We start from the raw sequence: 22,563 nt of genomic DNA, 5'->3' as shown, positions 1-22,563 counted from the left end.
ACGCCTTACCACTAGGCCAACCGTGCCGGTTTGCTTACCTGTGGTTTCCAAGGGTTGAGTAATGAAGTCAGCACACACCACATTTGAAAAACATGGGGTTCGATTTCTGGGAGCGGGCATTAGATTTTGATCAAGGGGTGTAACCGTGGGCCAATTATATAACTGAATTAGGGTAGCACAGTTGCGTCCCTTGAAATAACCTCGGACAGCTCAAGTCTCCACGATAACATAAGATGTGAGATTAAGTAAATAGCTATATATATATATATATATATATATATATATATATATATATATATATATATATATATATATATATATATATAGTTTTGCTGAAACACACACACACACACTAACACACTAACACTAAAACACACACACACACACATACACACACACAAACACACACACACACTCACGCACAACCATGCACACGGTTGTCAATCGAAAGCATCGACTGAAGAAGCTCACACAAATGTCTCTCTTTGTTTGCATACACACAAATACTCCTCTAAAGACACTTAGAAATCAATCATTTTTATGCGGAAACATCGATAGACAAAACACACGAGCAAAACAAGACTTTGTCTGATGTCCTTCCAGTGAATAATGTACCAAAGAAGGTTACAGTTATTTTCGCAGGAGGGAATGAGTGCGTCCAATTCGAAGGTTGATTATGATAGACGTCAAACTCTAGAATAGCAAGATTCGCTGCAAGAAATTAATCGTTTTATCACGTCGAGTCGAACCCCCTTTTCAAGATATGCTTTCAATTTTTTTGGTAGACCTTACTCTCTTATATATAAGACCGTATTTGTTCAACTGTGTTGTTCATGATGTATGAAAATGATCTTTAGGACCTGAATAAAAAAAAATCTTCAAAAACGGGAGTGGTAGATAGGCTAGGAGGATGAGGGAGTTTGGGGTGGGGGTTTGGAGATTGATGGGTGTGGGTGGGGGGTGGGTGGTGGTTGGGGGGGGGGGGGGTAGTCTACTGTACCTTCCTTATGGAATCAGGTCTTATCGTTATACTTTAATGCACTTGTTTTCCTGTTGGTTTTATTTATAATTTTGTGACAATGGGCACACCTTCTTCCTTTGATGTAAAATGCAGTTTTGTGCGTTTTGCTCTTTATTTGACTCTCTCATTACTTATGTGTCTTCTCTTCCTCTTTCTCTCCTTTAAATCGATTTTCATTTGGCAAGTTTTCATTTTATATCATCATTTGCCCAACAACAACAAAACTTCTGCTTTGGAAATTGTTTGATGTTAGGTATAATACAAATACGAAAAGCCTCAGATATAGAGCTGGCATTGTCACGTTTCTCTAAAACTTGTTCTTTAAAACTATTATTGTCGCTTCTGTTTAAAGTTTGTCTTTCAATTTTGCACCTTTGATCAATCATAGTGGAGTGTGCTGCGCAGTTTTAAAGGTACTGTCTTTCTGATGCAAGTCAACGTGAAGAACCACAAATCTGTCAACGCTTTTACCTGTGAGAACATCCTTCCATTTAGAACAATAATGAAACTAAAAAAAACCATATGGCTATTTGCTCCGTGGATTGAAATGTCTTCGTTGAATTAATTCAGCGGATAATAAACATGCAAACAAACAAACAAACAAACAAACAAACAAACATACTCACTCTGCATATGCAGCCACGCTATTGGTAACAAACAAACAAAGAAAGAAAGAAAGAAAGAAACAAACAAACAAACAAACAAACAAACAATCAAACATACTCACTCTGCATATGCAGCTACGCTATTGGTAACAAACAAACAAACAAACAAACAATCAATCACACAAACAAACAATCAAACATACTCACTCTGCATATGCAGCCACGCTATTGGTAACAAACAAACAAAGAAAGAAACAAACAAACAAACAAACAAACAAACAAACAAACAAACAAACAAACAATCAAACATACTCACTCTGCATATGCAGCCACGCTATTGGTAACAAACAAACAAACAAACAAACAAACAAACAAACAAACAAACAAACAAACAAACAAACAAACTCACTCTGCATATGCAGCCACGCTATTATAATTATTGGTATGTGTTCAAGTGAAAGAATTCTCGTATTGAGTGCGAAGGCCTGGAACGATTTGTTGCGGTGAACACCATCAAGTACGCGGGAAGAACGGTTTCTTTACAATGTTCTTCTTCTGGCAATACTTCGATTTCTTCTCTTTTCATCAATGATTGTGGAATGAGCTGTGCATTGTAAAGCAGGGGAGAATCTTTAGGAACATTTCATTAGAGATCTGCAGATGTGAAAAAAAAAAGTTTTCTAAAATGAGTTCAAACGGATAATTTTTTTGTTTTTTTGTTTTTACATTTAGTCAAGTTTTGACTAAATATTTTAACATAGAGGGGGAATCGAGACGAGGGTCGTGGTGTATGTGTGTGTGTGTGTTTGTGTGTGTGTGTATGTGTGTGTGTGTGTGTGTGTGTGTGTGTGTGTGTGTGTGTCTGTGCGTGTGTGTGTGTAGAGCGATTCAGAGTAAACTACTGGACCGATCTTTATGAAATTTTACATGAGAGTTCCTGGGTATAATATCCCCAGACATTTTTTTTCATTTTTTTGATAAATGTCTTTTATGACGTCATATCCGGCTTTTTGTAAAAGTTGAGGCGGCACTGTCACACCCTCAATTTTCAATCAAATTGATTGAAATTTTGGACAAGCAATCTTCGACGAAGGCCGGACTTCGGTATTGCATTTCAGCATGGAGGCTTACAAATTAATTTATGACTTTGGTCATTAAAAATCAGAAAATTGTAATTAAAATTATTTGTTTTATAAAACGATCCAAAATTACTTTTATTTTATTCTTCATCATGTTCTGATTCCAAAAACATATAAATATGTTATATTCCGATTAAAAACAAGCTCTGAAAATTAAAAATATAAAAATTATGATTAAAATTAAATTTCCGAAATCGTTTTAAAAACAGGCATGCGTTTGAATGAATTTTTATTTTTATTTTTTTTATTTTTATTTTTTTATTTTTTTTAACTGTAAAGCCTGGTCACCGCTCGATATCCTCTTTCTCTTCTTTCCCTGATCCCTATTCTCTTCTGTCACTCTTCTTTCTTCCTCTCTCTTTTCTCTCTATCTTTTTTGTATTGTCTGTTTATATGCGTGTGTGTAAGTGATATGGTTGAGATGGTTTCAATTAGATATTTGCTACTTTCGTTACCCTATGTGGACTGTTTTGACCTGTCTTATGTTGTCTTGTTTGGAAAAGAAAAAAGAATAATAAAAAATAAAAAAATAAAAAAACTATTTCATCTTATTCCTTGTCAGTTCCTGATTCCAAAAACATATAGATATGATATGTTGGGATTAAAAACACGCTCAGTAAAGCGTGCTATGAAGCACAGCGCAACCGCTACCGCGCCAAACAGGCTCGTCACTTTCACTGCCTTTTGCACTAGCGGCGGACTACGTTCAGTTTCATTCTGTGAGTTCCACAGCTTGACTAAATGTAGTAATTTCGCCTTACGCGACTTGTTGTTTTGTTTTTTGTTGCTCAGCAGAACGCAGGACCCACCACTGCGTGTCGTCATAAAGACAGCTTTATGCACGGAGCATGTCAAAGAATCACCAAGGGAGACAACCGACGTCAGATCATAAAACATGATATATATATCAGTGGCGGATTTGGTTTAAACACAATTTTATTCAAAATACATGACATGAAACAATTGACAAAAATGCAGCTAGGACACGAACTCAAGCAAATGCTTATTTGACGTGACCATAACAATGCTGAGTTACACAAGTTTTCATGATGGTGGACAAAACGGATAATTAACATTTGCTCTCGGTCGCAGGTTTTCATTCAAACCATTAACGTTTCGGTGCTTGATGGTCTGTAATATCCCTGGAAAAAACAGTGGTTAGCAAAACCGAAGTTTCAGGAAGAAACAATTTTAGGCTAACGAAACTAAACTCTTAGTAAAAAAAAATAACCCAACAGGATCACGTTACCGATCGAGAAGCAATAAAAGTCACGGGCATTGAAAACCAAAATAGCAATATTCAACAATCTGCGCACACAGAAAACCGAAAGGAAAAAAAGGAAAAAAAAAGAGTTGAAATATGAATCCGACGATGCAAATGCTGGCTTTCTTGGCCCTGAGTCTGAGTACAATGACGTTCGTTGTGGAAACAAAAGACGCAGTTATTGAAAATATATGGCTCCTCTCGACCAAAAGAGAAGCTTCTGTCCATTCTACTGGGGCGAATGATCAAATCACTACGTTGTCAGCGAGGCATTGTGCAGTGTTTTGTGGAGCGACGTCCAGTTGTGATGAATTCTGTTTCAACTCCTCCTCCGGTCGCTGCTTTATGGGGTCAAATGTTCGACCGACTAATGATCCTGTGGTTGAACCTCCTGGGTGTTACAGTAAGTGATTATGATACAGGTTTATTTTTTGTATTGCTGGCTATACACGAATATTCTGCTAAAGGCGCTGCTGTACAATCAAGGTGAGAAACAAACCCAACTATGTTAACGAGGTGTTCATAAAACTAGGACAATAATGTGAATAAAGCGTTGCAACACAATTTAAGAGCAATGGGATAACAACGTGCGAAGAAAAATTAATGTATTTATTTTTGCAGGGAAATGTCCAATGAACAGTGGCTATGCTCTGCATCCCAACCTTTGTGTCAAATTGCACGTGACATTCGCTTAATACATTTAAATATTCGAGCAATGGGAACCTTACGTATGAAGTAAAAAATAATATTTTTCATTTGTGCAGGAAGATGTCCCTTGAGCAGTGGATACTCCCTGCATCACAACCGTTGTGTCAAAATGCACGTGACACCGCCTACCTCGGACACGATGGCCATCGCAAACTGCTCTGCTGACCACGCCCATCTCTTCAACATTCTGACCCTTGAGGACCTCCAGGCCGTCTCCTCACTCATTGCCGGGCGGGGTGAGTCGGATTTCTCTTATTTCTCCATCCCATCCATGAATTCATTCTACGACAGATAGACAGACGGACGGACTGACGGACAGAAGGACGGACAGACAGAGAGACAGGCAGGTACACACGTGTGTGCTCGTGTGTGTGTGTGTGTGTGTGTGTGTGTGTGTGTGTGTGTGTATGTGTGTTTGAGTGTGTGTGTATGTGTGTGTGTGTCTGTCTGTCCGTGTGTCTGTCTGTGTGTCTGTCTGCCTGCCTGTCTTTCTGTCTTTACGTCTTTCCGTCCCTCTGCGTGTCTGTCTAATGGTCTGTCTGTCCCTCCGTCGCTCTATCTGTCTGTCCGTCCTGTATATTTTTACGTACGTGTGTATGTTGTATGTATGTGTGTGTGGGAGAGGGGCGGAGGTTAATACGTACACGTGCGTGTGCGCATGTTTGCACCCATGTAACGAACTTTACCTACTCATCACGATACGAACGTATTACTTTGCATTCCAAACCAGTTACCAGTCCACTCATAACGATGTTAACCTACACTCCGCAGGTGCCTTACCCAACTACGTGCTGCTGGGAGCCAAGAAGTCTGGAGGGGTGTTCACCTGGACTGAAAATTCCACACTCTCACAAGGCTCATATCTATGGGGCGATGGTGAACCAAACAACAAACAAGGGGTAGAAGACTGTGTGGGGATGAAAGTCCTGACTTTGAAATTGTCCGATATCGGGTGCCACGACGCCAGAAGCTTCCTCTGTCAAATTGACGTCGACTGATCATTTTTCGCTTGGGCTGATTTAGTTGTACAAGTATACTCCAAAAGTTTTTTTTGATCAGTTTGACGAGGACTGATTATGAGTGAATATGTGTGGAGTGGGGTGGGGTGATTTAGTTGTACTATAATATATATGTAGGATTTGTGGCTGGGGTCCACCCCCGAAAAAAGTGATACATTTTTCTACAAGTTCAGGGAGTCGCAAAAGGGTTTTCAGTATCTGTCTGTCGAACTGATGAGAATAGTTTGAGGGAATACTAATATTGATACATGTATGATTTCGGTTAATTCTTCAAAACCCGGTGCATCAATGCACACGATTTCGTCGCACAAATTGATGAAGAATGGTCAAAGGAAACACTTTTGGCGTGGAATGATTAAGTTGTATTGTGACATACATGTATGATTTAGGTCACTTTTTGTAATCAGTCGCACGGATGCAAAGGGCTGTGTCTGTGAAATTGACTTCAGCTGACAAGATGCCAAAGCTTGGCGTGGTGTGATGTAATTGTGCCACAACATACATTTTATATAAAGCTTAATTCTGGGGCGAACTGACAAAGTTGTTTTCAAAACGCGCGCGCGCGCACACACACACACACACACGAAGCAACAGGGCGGACATTTTAGAGCTCTTGATTCAACTTGGATTTAACGCTCAATATTTCCTCAAAATGCCAGCTGTCGGACTCCCAACTGCTCTGGAAGGTACCCTGGAAGCCCTGCTCAAGGAAAACGCTATCTGCTCCTGGAAAATATGCGCTGAGGAATCAAGAACTACAGTCGTCCTGCGACTTGTGTCAGTCTGGGACACGGACCGGTCAGCCATGACACAACTTTTCCGTCGAAAAACGGCCAGCCAGCGCGACAAATAGAGAGCCGAGGAACTACAGAGAAGGAAAGAAGAAGAAATCCGTTTCCAAACATCAAAGGCAAGTCGTGTGTGTTCTCCAGTGTCAAATCCTACATTTGTGCTAAAACCAGTAGCAAATCAACAACAACAACAACAAGCACTGGAATGTGAAAGTGACCCAGAACACAGTGACAGTGACATCTTTTCACGTTTTGCACGCACAGTTGAGAAGAGCAGTGAGCGTGACAACAATGGGCAGGGAGAGGGTGGCTCTGTGTTATCGTCCCCACGGACCGCTGAGCCACGTGATGCTTCTGTTGTGAATTCTTCCCTTGTGACAACACAGTCCCAGGACGGATGTAAACAAACGCTGATGCCGCCAGAGAAACAGGCAGTAGACATGAGTTATAGTCTGTCGTCCATCAAGGAGTATGTGTTGGGACTGAAAGATCGAGCGGCTGTGCGTTCAGTGAAAAATATGCACAGAAACAACTCTTTACAAAGGGTGGTCCATGACAACACAGGCGACAGGCAGTCACGTACTACTCTATGAAACTGACGATTTCGTGTTGGTCAAAGACTGCAGCAGCAACAAGAGTCCCGAAACTTACTGGATGATCAAACAGGCAGCTCGTCACATGCTACGAGAAGAGAAGCAGTTCGTCGACAAACTTCGCCATGGGTCACCAGTCGACAGAGGAAAGTTCGAAGATCAACTACGATCAGTGCTTCACGACGTCTCGGTTCTGAGAGATGTTACGAGTTTCTATCTCAGTTGACAGTAATTATCACTCGGTTCGCACATTTGTTGTCTTCGGATATGCTTCGCGACTCGACATTCGAGCGAACTGTGTAATTAGTTGTACACGCACAAAACGGACAATACAAAAACTGACGCGGAAATGACCATGTCGGCTAAGGGATGGAAATAGTGATCCATCGCATTGATGTGTACATTGTGTAACGTGTCTCGGTTTCGAAATTGTTTCCCATTCCCCCCAATCTCCCCATCGCAATGAACTTCTAAGTTTTGGCGAATAAACTTTCTGACTTCTGACTTCTGACTTCTGACACACACACACACACACACACACACACACACACACACACACACACACACACACACACACGTCGCGATATAACCTTGAACGGTTGAAAACGACGTTAAACACCAAATAAAGAAAGAACACACACACACACACACACACACACACAAACCACTCCTAAACACACCCACACACCCATACACACACCCACACACACTCTCTCACACACACACACACACACACATACACACACACACACACGCACACTGACACAGACACAGACGCATCCACATCCACAAACAGACCATTGTTTGATCGTGTTTAACTTCCAATGTAAGTACTAGCAACTCTATTTTATTAACTGGGGCAAGTTATAATGGATGTGGAGTTGAATCAGGCGATGGCAGCTTTATTCCCTTCGGCAGAAATCACCATGGCTGTTTATACAAAACAATGACTGCATTAAAGTCATTCTTGTGAATAGCACCAAGAAGGTTGGCGCGGGGTTCAGATAGCTTTGGTTGTAAATTAGTTTTGATTGTAAATCGAGGAAATCTACTTCTACACTTCCTACACGTGTTGATTAGTCGTAAATTTTTTTTTGAAGAATTCAGTTCCATTATGCGATGTGTGCATCTTAATTTGTCTGGTTTACTCTTAGATTATATATAAACGATGACCGAGTGCCCACGAAACAAAACAAAACAAAACACGATTCTTAAAAGATCGTTCCGTAGAAGGGTTTATCCCAGACCTCGGGCTGCAGACTTCACTTGGTATTTATCGCAGGAGTGGAACGCTAAGGGCACGACAAGACACGTAGGATGTCATGGCCATCCACTGCACCCGTCTCCGTCTCCAGCCGTCTCGACTCTGTCCTGCCACTGGATCAAGATGGTCTCGGGCGAGAGAGTGAGGTCGACGAACTGCGCAACTCCTCCTCACTTAAATCCAAATCACCGCGCAAGTCACTCTGATCATCCAACTCCATCCCATCAATCACCGTCAAGTCCTGTGGCGACAGGCAAGCGACGAAGCGGCAGGTGTGGGTACACTGGGAGCCGTAGCCGTAATCCTGCACACAGGCGGCCCAGGGCATTGGGTCGTTCTTCGCTGACCCGGAGCAGCAGTGGAGTCCGGCAGCCCCCTGAGCGACTGAGCAGCCCTCTTCAGGAATGCACTGCTCACCTCCTTGGCCTGAGGAAGGGGCTAGAAAAGGTGCCCTAAACATTGCCTGCTCCAGCCTTCCCTAGCCAGCTTACCGCGGCTGGAGGGGACCCTACACCAGCGGTCGAAACACAAAGAAGAAAACGAGGATTGTTCCTCTAAAACTGGGCGCATGGAATGTGCGCACACTACTGGACAGAGACGATGCAGACAGACCCCAAAGGAGAACAGCCCTGATTGGACAGGAGCTCGCCAGATACGGCATAGACATCGCAGCACTGAGCGAGACCAGGTTCGCAGGAGAAGGAGAGCTCTGCGAAAGAGGCTCTGGCTACACATTCTTCTGGAGTGGCAGAGCAAGCGGAGAGCGACGTGAAGCGGGTGTCGGCTTTGCAGTGAAGACAACTCTTGTTGGCAAGCTGGCTGGACTTCCCAAGGGAGTGAACGACAGGCTCATGACCATGAAACTCCCCCTGCTCGCGGGAAGGAAGCATCTAACCATCATCAGTGCCTATGCTCCAACCATGACCAACCCAGATGAAGCAAAGGCAAAGTTCTATGAAGAACTTCACACCATCATCGCTGATGTTCCGAAAGCAGACAAGCTCATCTTGTTAGGTGACTTCAATGCAAGGGTTGGCACTGACAACGCTGCCTGGGAGGGAGTCCTAGGAAAACACGGAGTAGGTCACTGCAACAGCAACGGTCTACTCTTGCTCCAGACCTGCGCCGAACACGAGCTGCTGATCACCAATACGATCTTCCGCCTCCCTACCCGCAACCGGACGTCATGGATGCACCCCCGCTCAAAGCACTGGCATCTCATTGACTACGTCATCGTGAGGACGAGGGACAGGCAGGATGTGCGAGTGACCAAGTCCATGTGTGGCGCTGAGTGCTAGACAGACCACCGCCTCATCATCACAAAGCTCAACATCCGCATTCAGCCAAAACGGCGCCCGCAAGGGAAGAAGCCCCCCAAACGGTTGAATGTCACGAAACTGAAGACCACTAGCGACAAGCAGTCCTTTGTGAACGCTCTGGAAGAACGCCTGGATGCCATCTCCCTGGAAAATAAGAATGTGGAGGCGGACTGGGCGGTTCTCAGAGAACTGATATACAACACAGCCGCAGAGACCTTGGGGCCCCAAATCAGAAAGCACAAGGATTGGTTCGATGAAAGCTGTATGGACATCAAACAGCTACTGGATGAGAAACACCACCTCCACCAAGCCTACCTCAAAAACCCCAAGTCCACGGCAAGGAAAGATGCGTTCAACAACATACGCAGTTTTGTACAGCAGAAGCTTCGACAGATGCAGGACACTTGGCTCAGCAACAAAGCCGACGAGATCCAAGGCTATGCTGACAGGCATGACATGAAGAACTTTTACGATGCCTTGAAAGAAGTGTATGGTCCCACGACCTCAGGATCAAGCCCCCTCCTCAGCGCAGATGGGATCACTCTCATCACAGACAAAGAGAAGATCCTTGACAGGTGGGCTGAGCATTTTGACAACGTCCTGAATCGCCCTTCAACCATCAATGACGAAGCCATAAATCGTCTCCCCCAAGTGCCCATCAACGAAGCGCTGGATGACCCTCCAACCTTGCTTGAGACCCAGAAAGCAATACGTCTCCTATCAAGTGGCAAAGCACCTGGATCAGACGCCATCCCAGCTGAGGTCTACAAGGAAGGGGGAGCAGCTCTGACCGAAAGGCTTCACCAGTTGTTTCTCTTGATGTGGGAACTTGAGACAATTCCTCAGGAATTCAAAGACGATTTTATCATACACCTGTACAAGCGAAAAGGAAACAGACAGGCCTGTGACAACCACAGAGGCATATCCCTGCTCTCCATTGCAGGGAAGATCCTTGCCAGGCTCCTGCTCAACCGCCTCACAGCACACCTCGACCAGGGGCTCCTACCTGAGAGTCAGTGTGGATTCAGGAAAGAGCGTGGGACCATCGACATGGTGTTTGCTGCCAGGCAGCTACAAGAGAAATGCCAGGAGCAAAACTCTGACCTGTTCTCAACCTATGTCGACTTGACCAAGGCCTTCGACACCGTCAGCAGAGAGGGTCTGTGGAATATCATGGCCAAGTACGGATGCCCAAGGAAATTCATCGCCTTGGTACAGCAGTTCCACGAGGGCATGCAGGCCAGAGTCCAAGACAGCGGAGAGACGTCTGACCCATTCCCAGTCACAAATGGGGTCAAACAAGGCTGTGTCCTGGCGCCGACACTGTTCAGCCTCATGTTTTCGGCCATGCTGACAGACGCCTTCCGAGACGGAGATATCGGGATCGCCCTGAGGTACCGCACAGATGGTAAACTGTTCAACCTTCGGAGGCTCCAAGCAAAAACCAAGGTCACGAAGGATATCATTAGAGACTTCCTGTTTGCTGATGACTGTGCCCTCAACGCTGTCTCAGAAGCTGATATGCAATGCAGCGTTGACATGTTCTCCAGCGCTTGCTCAAACTTTGGTCTGACGATCAGCACTAAGAAGACTGAAGTCCTTCATCAGCCAGCGCCTGGAAAACCTTATGTCGAGCCTGACATCACAGTCAATGGCCAGAGACTCAACACGGTGAACCGCTTCACCTACCTGGGCAGCACACTGTCGCAAAATGTCACCATCGACGACGAAGTGAACGTCAGAATAGCGAGAGCCAGCTCCACCTTTGGCAGACTGTACCCAAATGTCTGGAACAGAAGAGGCATCACCACCCAGACCAAGCTGAAAGTGTACAGGGCAGTGGTGCTCCCAACGCTGCTCTACGCTTGCGAGACAAGGACAGTGTACCAACGACATGCCAGGAAACTGAATCATTTCCACACAACAAGTCTCAGAAAGATCCTGGGCATAAAGTGGCAGGACAAAGTCCCAGATACAGAAGTGCTAGCCAGAGCAGATCTCCCCAGCATCACTACCATCCTGATGCAGTCCCAGCTTCGCTGGGCTGGGCACGTAGCCCGTATGCCAGACGAAAGACTGCCCAAAAGACTGTTCTATGGCGAGCTGCAACAGGGCCAGCGGTCCCACGGAGGACAGAAGAAACGCTTCAAAGACACTCTCAAAGCCTCACTGAAAGCGTTTTCCATCAACCCTGACACGTGGGAGAAATCTGCACTGGATCGTGCCACCTGGCGCTCCTCCATCCACAAAGGCGCCAAGATGTGCGAGGCCAGCAGAACCACCGCCGCTGAATTGATGAGACAGACCCGAAAAGCCCGTGCCATCAACCCTCCTGGAGACGTCCCACTCGTCCCTTGTCCCTTTTGTGTCCGAACCTTCCGTGCCAGGATCGGCCTTGTCAGCCATCTTCGCACACACAGAAATAGCCAGCCCCAGCAACCCCCGGACGACTAGAGTGGTCCTCGTCGAATCGACGGACGAACAACAACATCGCAGGAGTGATGGAAATGATTTATCTCAACGAAGAGATGTGATGTGTGCTTTGATAGGCTTGAAATTACAATACTTTGTTTTGCGTCACTCCGTTTTTACCGCCCAAAGAGACGTAAATAGAGAATACGACACAGCAAGACATTTAGTATTCTGTTTATCCTACATACTGTACTTGCGTGCCTTTAGCTCCAAACACCCCGGAGTCGACGCGTCCAAATTGAAGACGCTTCTAATGGAACCTCAATCTCTTCAAAAGCCTCGTGCAATTTTTGACGTCAAAGCTGAATGAGACGTCACTCTAGAGAGTATAGCGTGACGTGTTAGTTCTAAAACTTCTTCCAGGAGAAACAGCGAGCGCAAAAGGGTTTCCACAATGACGTTTGTCTCGGTAACTGCAGCATCATGCGCAAAGGAAAATCAGGTCCTTGCCAGACTAGTTTGACCCGACCCCATTTACATGATATACCCACGTGTGATTTGAACGATATTGTTATCTCATGAGTGGTCTCTCTCACGTATGTAGGATAATATGTGTTTCGATTTGCTTCTCTACGTCATTTCTGCTGAGGTCCAGTTTGTGACATGGTTTCAGTCCATTTCATTTTATTATGAAATATGTGCTGTTGATTTCTCACATGCATCGTCTATTTAATAAATTCTTTTTCTGCCTTCGTGGGCTTAAACGCCCACATACATTCGTTTATTTGGTACGAGTCGGCTTTTATTTGAATGGCAGTTGTATTCTTTGCCATTAGTCAGTAATACTACTTTTTCATAGACGTTGACAAAGGTACAAACTTTGAAAAAAGAAAACAAACAGGTGTATACATTATCTGGCTATTTAAAATGTGTCGCCTCCTTTATTTCTGTTTTTGTTCGCAATGGACATATATGTTAACAGCATAAGTTCATGACATCAACTTCTATGGTTTAAATGTCTTGTTAAATTTGAAATATTACTCGCAAAAGACGGAATAATTATATTAGAACCCGGCCTTGTAGAAATACCCCAGAACGTCTAGCTAAGGGGGCGAAACTTGTTTTCATGGTGTTTGACCAGTGGTGGGAACAAGCAGCTGCTAAGCCTCTTGACCACAATGGTCATCGTTAATTTGTTGCTCTCTTGTGGCCAATTAGGAAACATGACTATAGCAACAATCGTGTTTGTGCACGAAGAGCGGAGGTTTTTACATCATGGTATGTTACGTAACATGCTGATTAGTTTGAATGAGCTGTATGACACGAATGTACATTGTTAAATCGTTAACAAACAGACAAACAGCACAACAGATAAACAGAAAGAAAGTCAGAAAGACGGACAGACAGACAGACATATAGACAAACAGACAGACAGATAGGCAGACAGACAGACAGACAGACAGTCAGACGGAGGACGTACGGATGGACGGTAAACAGACAAACACCTTTCTCATTCAATAGAAAACATTCGAAACAGTTAGACTATCAACGCTTCAAAAATAAAAATCCAAAACAAGTAATGCGTGTTACTGAACCGTTCAATCACAGACAAAACAAAATATCCGCCAGCTCGTCGAACAAGCGGCCATTTGAAGCGGACGGGGAAAACCCCAGATACAAGCAGACATTATGAACAGAAAACGGATTTTTCTCCGTGAGGTGAAGTTTTCCTGATCTCACAATGGTGAGGTTGCAGGACGAAGGTAAAAATCAATCAAGAAAGTCAAAGTCGTCTTTGATTCTTGCTATCCTAAGATCACGGAAACGACACCAAACCGAGCAGAACCCATTTTTAGGTCACTAATTCCCGCAGTGGGGCACTGCGGTTATGAAATTAAAGGCCCCTCCTGTTTTTGGAACCGCAGGAGCTTTCTAGTTTGCTGTTAGGTAGATTTTTGGTTCCTCTTTCCTGTCATGCTCTCTTTTTCTTCATGAATTCTTTTCTTTTTTCTGCCTTCTTGCTCATTCACCTGTATTTTTTCCAAAAATCTCTTCTCTTGCCGCATGTCTCGCGATTCATGTATAGTTTAATCTGTTAGTGTTCTGATGTAAGTCCAGCAGTAGATAGGTTAAGCCTATTTTAACATACTGGAAACTGGTAATCTTCCAGTAGGTATTAATTTAGTTTTACTAAAGCCTGCTGGGACACAAGTAATGGGTTAGTGCATTTGTAAACAGGAATCGCTTGACAAGTGGCCCCCTTCATCCCCCCCTTCCTCGTCCTGATATGGCTCTGCGTAGTCGGCTGGACGTTAAGCAACAAATAAACAAACAAACAAACAAACAAAAGGTCACTAATCATTTGTCTCATTTAGTAGTGTTATAGGCAGAGATAAAAATGTCCACCAAAATACCCGTGTGACTTGGAATAATAGGCCGTGAAAAGTAGGATATGCGCCGAAATGGCTGCGATCTGCTGGCCGATGTGAATGCGTGATGTATTGTGTAAAACAAATTCCATCTCACACGGCATAAATAAATCCCTGCGCCTTGAATATATGCGCGACATAAATTGCATAAAATAAAAATAAAAAAATAAAAAAATAAATCCCTGCGCTTGGAACTGTACCCACGGAATACGCGCGATATAAGCCTCATATTGATTGATTGATTGATTTCTCGCAGAAAGGCCGATAGTTCAACAGGTCACTCTTGAAGTGGAACACCAACAAAAGGGCTCGTAACAAACTCGATATGCGACCTCAACACAAAAAGAAGGCGGAAATTCGTTCAGCATGTTCGATGAAACAATAATCAAAATTCGAGCAGAAAATGAATAATAAATGACCAGAAGCTTGAACAAGACTGGCCAGGCCGTACAGAGTTGTAAACACCTTCACTGACAGTTCAGAGACTGTACTGAGAACAGCACATTGCCTCTAGAACTCGGTCGTGCGACGTTTTACCAGTAAAAGTCGAGACGTGTTCAATTACAATGTGCAACAGCTTTGATACGTTCTCGTGTGAGTGAAAACTGAGAAAAACTAAGGGCAAACAAAGTGAAAAAATAAGACTCAAGGAAGACTTGTATGAGACATTACTTACAACGTGAAAAGCGTTTGAATGAAGCAAAAAAGACTGATATGTGAGACCAACGTGTTGGTAGAGATGGCTGTGTGAACAAGATCATAACTGGAGGTAAGTATATGGGCTGGACACAAACGGTATAAGTTTCAGTAAATGAATTGTAGATCAGGCTCATCTTAAATGTCAGTCAACACCTATCAATTTACATCGATTATTTTGCAAGAGATGCTTACGTTCTCCAATTAAATGTGGAATTTTGTCAATGCTATTATTTGACGGTAAAAGTATTTCCTTTTATAGAAACACAAATCAATGCGATCCTGCGGTAACCTCTAAACCGTATTGGCTGTAGAGTAAACAGAGTTTCAATAGACAAATGTTTGAATTTTGTGTTTTCCTTTCGAGAATGAAAGAAAGTAATATCTCGGTCGAGCGTGAGTCTGAGCTGTTATTTCTTTTAACTGCAACATTTCTGTCAAACTTACAGCTAAACGTCGATTCAAAACCATTTCTCATATTTGTCAAAATCGTTATCAAACTTGCCAAATAATTATAAAATAAAATCTAAGTTTCCAAATCAATATGTACATTACAATCTAAGTCTTAAAAGGCACAGTCCATCCCATGTCAACAATTCGACTCGTCATTTCATATACGGCCATACTTTTACATGGGGGTAAGGCCACCCGTCCAGTTGGACTAATACTAAAACTCAACACCCTGACTGTTGTGTGTTCAAATTAAGAATCTTGTATGAATTTATTTCACAAAAGTGACCAGTGTCAGTCAAAATGTAATTTAATTCATTAAAAAAAATCCACTTTGCTCAGAGATCATCTGGACTGTCGATTTTTATAGCGTGTCCAAGCGGAGGGATGTTTTTATTTCATGTCGAATCTGGGCTGGATCTGAAATGGCGCGTTGAATTGATTACACGAGACGGATTGTACCTTTAAAGCTGAGCGTGCTCATTTCAAAGCTGAAAACATTGTTCCAGGCGCTGTTGACTGTTGGTGATTACTGTAGTGTCGGCTTTGTTGTTGTTTGCTTGTCAAATCTCGCAAAGTGGTAGATTAACCTAATTCTTTATCGCGAAGCAGAAAAGGCAGATAAAATTCACATTAAATCTTTCCCAGTTCGGAGTCGGTAACAGCCCAGGGAAAGTAATCTTCTCATTTCGTATAGAACACAGAAACAACAATCATCTCCAGTTTGGAGTCAACACGAGCACCAGCTCAAGCAAAGAACACTTCTAATTTTGTATTAGGGGCAACTGGTTTCACAAGTAAACGCTATTAAGTCACCATCAGTCTTGAGTCAGAATCAACAACAGCCTCCGCAAGGAATTCATCCAACTCTTCTTATCGTGGTCAAAGTGATACACAAAGAATCATCACTGACGCATCTTCAGCCCAGAGTCAGGAATAACAAAACTCAGGACAATGATGGACAGACATTTTGTAGCGAGATTTCCAGGATTTCTTGCACTGCTGTTTGCTGCAATCATGTCGCCAAGCGACTCCTTCAGCACAGAAGGGGGTTTGTGGACACAACTACCCGGTAATACTGTTGCTTTAAGTAACCCGCAAACCGTGTCTGTTGTGGAAAATCATGCCATCACGTGCTACTATGAATGCTGGAAGCGCGGAGGCTGCACAAGCTATTGCCATGACGCCATTGCTTCAAAGTGTTACGTTAGCGGTCTTGTGACGTCACTTGAGGACGAAGCGACGCCTGTTCCCAACCTCACCTGCTATGGTAAAGTTACAATAACAATAACAATAACAATAAAAATAACAATATAAAAAAAAATAGTTACAATACAATAAATGCATATTTTGTCCATTAAAATGAGCATTTTAAAAAGGAAAACGTTCTTCAATGTATCTTCCTGCCTGTTAACAATTTTAAATCATACATTTTAATAAGAATTATTTAGACAAATAAGTTCTGTCTTTGTTTATTTATTTTTTCATTTTGGCAGTACTGGATGTTATCATTTCCACAATAATGATAATGCTTTTGTGAGTTTCGCTTTTGATTTATTATAATGTCCACAATATGATGGACACATTGACTAATGAAAAAAATCTATAAATGACTGTTCGTGTTCACATTTCATTTACATCCCGTGACATTCAACGGTTACCAAACTCCAAAAATGTGTTGGTTTTGTACATGCAGACATATTACCAGCCACGTATGGAGCAGAATGGAATGTTAACATTTTGTTTACCCTTGCCGGATATGACGTCATCAAAGACATTTATAAAAAAAAATTGAAAACGTTTTTTCTGGGGATATTATATTCAGGAACTCTCATGTGAAGATACATGAAGATCGGTCCAGTAGTTTTCTCAAAATCGCTCTACACACACACACACACACACACACACACACACACACACACACACACACACACACACACACACACACACATACACACACACAGACACACACACACACATCCCACCACCACCCCTTGTCGCGATTCCCAGTGTATGTTAAACCATTTAGTCAAAACGTGACTAAATGTAAACAGAAGAATAATTTACTATCATTGTCGATTCACAGGGCTGTGTCCAGAAGGTCTGGGCTACAAGATGTACGATGGCCGCTGCATCAAGCTGGTCAAGCAGGACGACACGTACAGCGTGGCGAGACAGAGGTGTCAGGATGACGGGGGTCACCTTCATCACGTCAAGGTGTTGACCATTGACGTCAAACCAATCTTCAGCCTCATGCCGGACAATGGTAGTTATTGCTGAGTGATGTTATTGATCTTGTCGTTGGCGTTGTTGCTGTTACTTGTGGTGGTGGTGTTTGTGGAGGTGTTGGTGATAATCATCTTCGTGACGTCAAGGTGTTACTAGGTTGATGTAATGTCCATCTTTAGCCTCATGTCGGACAATGGAAATCGCTGATTGTTCTAATGTTTTTGTCGTCGTCGTCGTTGTCGTTGTCGTTGTCGTTGTCGTTGTTGTTGTTGTTTTTGGTAGATGTTGTTGTTGTTGTTGCTGTTGTCAAAGATGCTGTGTTTTTTGTTGTTGTTGATGTTGTTGTCATTGGTAGAGATTATATTGTTGTTTTTGCTAGCGGTGATTATTCTGTCGATGTTGTTGTCATTGGCACAGTAGTGTTGTAATTTTTATTGTTGTTGTTGTGGGTGTTGTCATCGTCGGCGTTGTTGTTGTTATAGTGGTGGTGTTGACGGTGTTGTTGAACGAGATGTACCAGGTTAGGTGTATACGACTTGCAAGGCCGAACGATTCCTTCGGTGTAGCACGAAACATTTTGGTTGGTTCTTGGTTGTTCATGGCCCTTCAACTCATTTGGCTATTCAGGACCGATTCAACTGTGTGATCCTTTCTCAGCTTACATGGTGGTCTCCGTGTTTTACACTTTTTCAATTGTGCTCTATCACACTAAAGTAGAACAGATCATAAAAAAGCCCACAACTTTTCACACTTGTTACTTCAAATCTTGATACAAATAGTGATCTACTTTAAAAGGGAAAACAAAACAAATCTTGTCCGGGGGAACGCCCCGGACGCGGAACATGACAGGTAAGGCTGTGGAAATAAAATAAGCATTATCCAAGACATATTTTGTAATTTCAGGCGTCGACATCAATTCGGAATTCCTGGTGTGGCTCGGAGGAGACGATTTGACGACGGCTAACTTTATCTGGAGTGATGGTTCCATCCTTTTGCCCAGCTCTACCGTGTGGGCACCCAACGAACCGGGCACTAACCCCATCGGCAACTGTCTCATCTTCCGCAGAAACACCATGCGTGTGGAGGATCGCTCGTGTGGCAATCAGTTCTGGTCCATCTGTCAGATGGATGTGTGAGGACACAGGAAGACAAAGCAAACGGAGACTTCTTGTTCTTCTTGTTCTAGTCCTTCTCCGTCTTCTCTTTCTTGGTGTTCTTGTTGTTCTTGTTCTTGTTGCTCTTCTTGTTCTAGTCCTTCTCCGTCTTCTCTTTCTTGGTGTTCTTGTTGTTCTTGTTCTTGTTGCTCTTCTTGTTCTAGTCCTTCTCCGTCTTCTCTTTCTTGGTGTTCTTGTTGTTCTTGGTCTTGTTGCTCTTCTTGTTCTAGTCCTTCTCCGTCTTCTCTTTCTTGGTGTTCTTGTTGTTCTTGGTCTTGTTGCTCTTATGTTCTAGTCCTTCTCCGTCTTCTCTTTCTTGGTGTTCTTGTTGTTCTTGGTCTTGTTGCTCTTCTTGTTCTAGTCCTTCTCCGTCTTCTCTTTCTTGGTGTTCTTGTTGTTCTTGGTCTTGTTGCTCTTCTTGTTCTAGTCCTTCTCCGTCTTCTCTTTCTTGGTGTTCTTGTTGTTCTTGTTCTTGTTGCTCTTCTTGTTCTAGTCCTTCTCCGTCTTCTCTTTCTTGGTGTTCTTGTTGTTCTTGTTCTTGTTGCTCTTCTTGTTCTAGTCCTTCTCCGTCTTCTCTTTCTTGGTGTTCTTATTGTTCTTGGTCTTGTTGTTCTTCTTGTTCTAGTCCTTCTCCGTCTTCTCTTTCTTGGTGTTCTTGTTGTTCTTGGTCTTGTTGTTCTTCTTGTTCTAGTCCTTCTCCATCTTCTCTTTCTTGGTGTTCTTGTTGTTCTTGGTCTTGTTGCTCTTCTTGTTCTAGTCCTTCTCCGTCTTCTCTTTCTTGGTGTTCTTGTTGTTCTTGGTCTTGTTCTTGGTCTTGTTCTTCTTGCTCTTCTTGTTCTCTTTCTTGGTGTTCTTGTTATTCTTGTTGTTCTTGTTCTTGGTCTTGGTCTTGTTCTAGTCATTCTCCGTCTTCTCTTTCTTGTTGTTCTTCTTGTTCTTGTTCTTAGTCTTATTCTTGTTCTTCTTGTTCTTCTTGTTCTTTTTGTTCTTGTTCTTGTTCCTGTTCTTGTTCTTGTTCTAGTTCTGCGTTACCGGCCATGCTAAACGTCAATGAGGTCTTTGGGGCGAAGTCCACAGTGTCTCTGCTGTTCCCAGTGACAGTGAGCGATAGTTGCTTGGAACTATAGTCAGCCTCTCAGTACCTCATGGTTATACATGGTATTTGATCCCATTTCGGCCAGTTCCACAAGCAACAAGCTGGTCCAGTCCTTCCTTGCGATTATGAAGATTTTCAATGTGATTCAAATAATTATAGTAAGCATTATAGTTTGAATAAGACTACAAATAAACAGTTTATGACTCGTATTTTCTTTCTTTGTTTACGTGAGTCATAGTACTGTTAATGTGTGCGCGGGTGTGTAGGTGGGAGGAGGGAGGTGGTGTGGGTTTTGGGAATTTGAAGCATATTCATTTGGAGCACATCTTCTAGGTAACAATAAGGAATGGTAATGTGGAGTACAAGAAACGATTCTGATACATACACTCTCAGTATCTTTTACTTCTAATAAGGACGAATTTGCAAAAACACACACACATGAGCTTGATCAGTCTGGAGTGATTTATTGTTATGTAATCATAGGGTAACGTGATTGTCTAGGTCCGCCTATCCTCTCTTTGTCGCTCCAATGGGAAGCTTCATACAACGTGTTTGTGTTTTGGAATTTTTGTAAATTTTTTTATTCTTTCTGTTTTTTTTAAATTTTTTTTTTTACTTTCTTGCATTTCTTTGCATGTTTAGTTTATATTACTTTTCTACAACAACGACGGTGGTCTGAAACTTTAAGCAATAAATGCCGAAACCGTTGAAGTCTCTGTGTGAAATCATGTCGTCACTTTGCTTCGATGTTTGTTGTGTATTATTCAACTTGTTGTGTCTCCTCAGTCTTCTTCGTCCTCTTCCACGTTAAAAGTTTTTTGCAAATGCGCACACACATAATTACACATACAGACGCTCCAACCATACACACGCACAGACAGTAACACATACACACACGGACACACACATACAAACACACACATACACACGCACGCACGCACGCAAACACACACACACACATACACGCACGCACGCACGTACGCACACACACACACACACATACACACACACACACACACACACACACACACAATACCTTTTACGTGTATCATAATTTCCGGCAAACACACACACACACACACACACACACACACACACACGCACACACGCACACACACACATTTATATATATATACACTCACACACACACGTACTTAGACTGTTTAGAGACGTTTTCTGGTGAATATGACTTTAAGACGTTTAACGGATATTAATTTTGCTGTGCTGTTATTTGGAGACACATGCAGTAATCAACTAGAAAATGCGTCGTAACTATGCTAATCAATAACATGAATTCAAATAGAGAAACCGTTTCCTTGGGCAAACTCTTCAGTGTTGATTGCAGGCTAAGCGAATGTTTATTCAAAGACAACCTTCTTTTTTAAAGACACATTCGTTCCTGTTGAAACTTCTTCTTCTTCTTCTTCTTCTTCTTCTTCTTCTTCTTCTTCTTCTTCTTCTTCTTCTTCTTCTTCTTCTTCTTCTTCTTTGTTCATGGGCTTAGACACCCACATTCACTCATGTTTTCAGCACGAGAGGATTTTTAGGTATATGAACGTTTTTACCCCGCCATTCAGGCAGCATACGCCGATTTCGGGGAGGCATGCTGGGTATTTTCGTGTTTCTATAAAAATATAACCCACCGAACTCTGACATGCATTACAGGATCTTTTCCGTGCGCACTTGGTCTTGTGCTTGCGTGTACACACGAAGGGGGTTAAATCGCTAGCAGGTCTGCACAGAAGTTGACCTGGAAGATCGGAAAAATCTCCACTCTTAACCCACCAGGCGGCAGCGACCGGGATTCGAACTCACGACCTCCCGATTAGGAGGCCGACGTCTTACCACCACGCCACTGCGCCCGTTGAAACGATTCGGCTTAACATCTCAGATCTGGCCATCTGGACATGGAATCAGACCATACCTCTTCTTGTATGTCAACAATCAACAGCATGGCTGCTTTCTGTACAAGTGGCATTTATTTTAACATTAATCAATTCATCACTTCACCAGGGCAGCTCTGCAGTAAGTATGTCATATGACTCTCTTACTCAGAGAGCCAAGCCCCCCCCCCCCTCTTTACTTCTCGTGGCAAAAAAATAAGGACCAGAATTAAAAAGCTACACAATTCCAATTCTTCACAGGAATATGTATGTACATAATTATGACCTTATCCCAAGTAAGAGCCTGGCAAGTTTTGAGGTAATGAGTAGAACTGTGCCTTTAGCGTTGGTGAACAAATACAGATGATTTTCTTGTAATTGGAAATTTGAGCTGGTGCATCTAAATACCGAAACACACGCACGCGTGTTATCCGGCACAATAATCGCACGTACCTGCAAACATATCCGCGGATTACTTCACGTTTTCCTGA

General features: G+C 42.9%; 1 protein-coding gene across 1 annotated transcript; it reads left to right on the top strand.

Annotated features, from left to right (window-relative positions):
- Positions 1 to 3,693: 3,693 nt before the first annotated feature.
- On the top strand, positions 3,694 to 7,632 carry LOC138962761 (L-selectin-like). The gene is made up of 3 exons (XM_070334748.1): positions 3,694 to 4,432; positions 4,794 to 4,973; positions 5,509 to 7,632. The coding sequence occupies exons 1-3, from the start codon at positions 4,126 to 4,128 to the stop codon at positions 5,733 to 5,735; spliced, it is 714 nt and encodes a 237-aa protein (XP_070190849.1). The 5' UTR covers positions 3,694 to 4,125; the 3' UTR covers positions 5,736 to 7,632.
- Positions 7,633 to 22,563: the final 14,931 nt, after the last annotated feature.

The sequence above is a fragment of the Littorina saxatilis genome, linkage group LG1 (assembly GCF_037325665.1).
Source record: "Littorina saxatilis isolate snail1 linkage group LG1, US_GU_Lsax_2.0, whole genome shotgun sequence".
NCBI lineage: Eukaryota > Metazoa > Mollusca > Gastropoda > Littorinimorpha > Littorinidae > Littorina > Littorina saxatilis.
The sequence above is the reverse complement of the archived record's forward strand: the minus strand, read 5'-3'. Positions and strand labels throughout refer to the sequence as shown.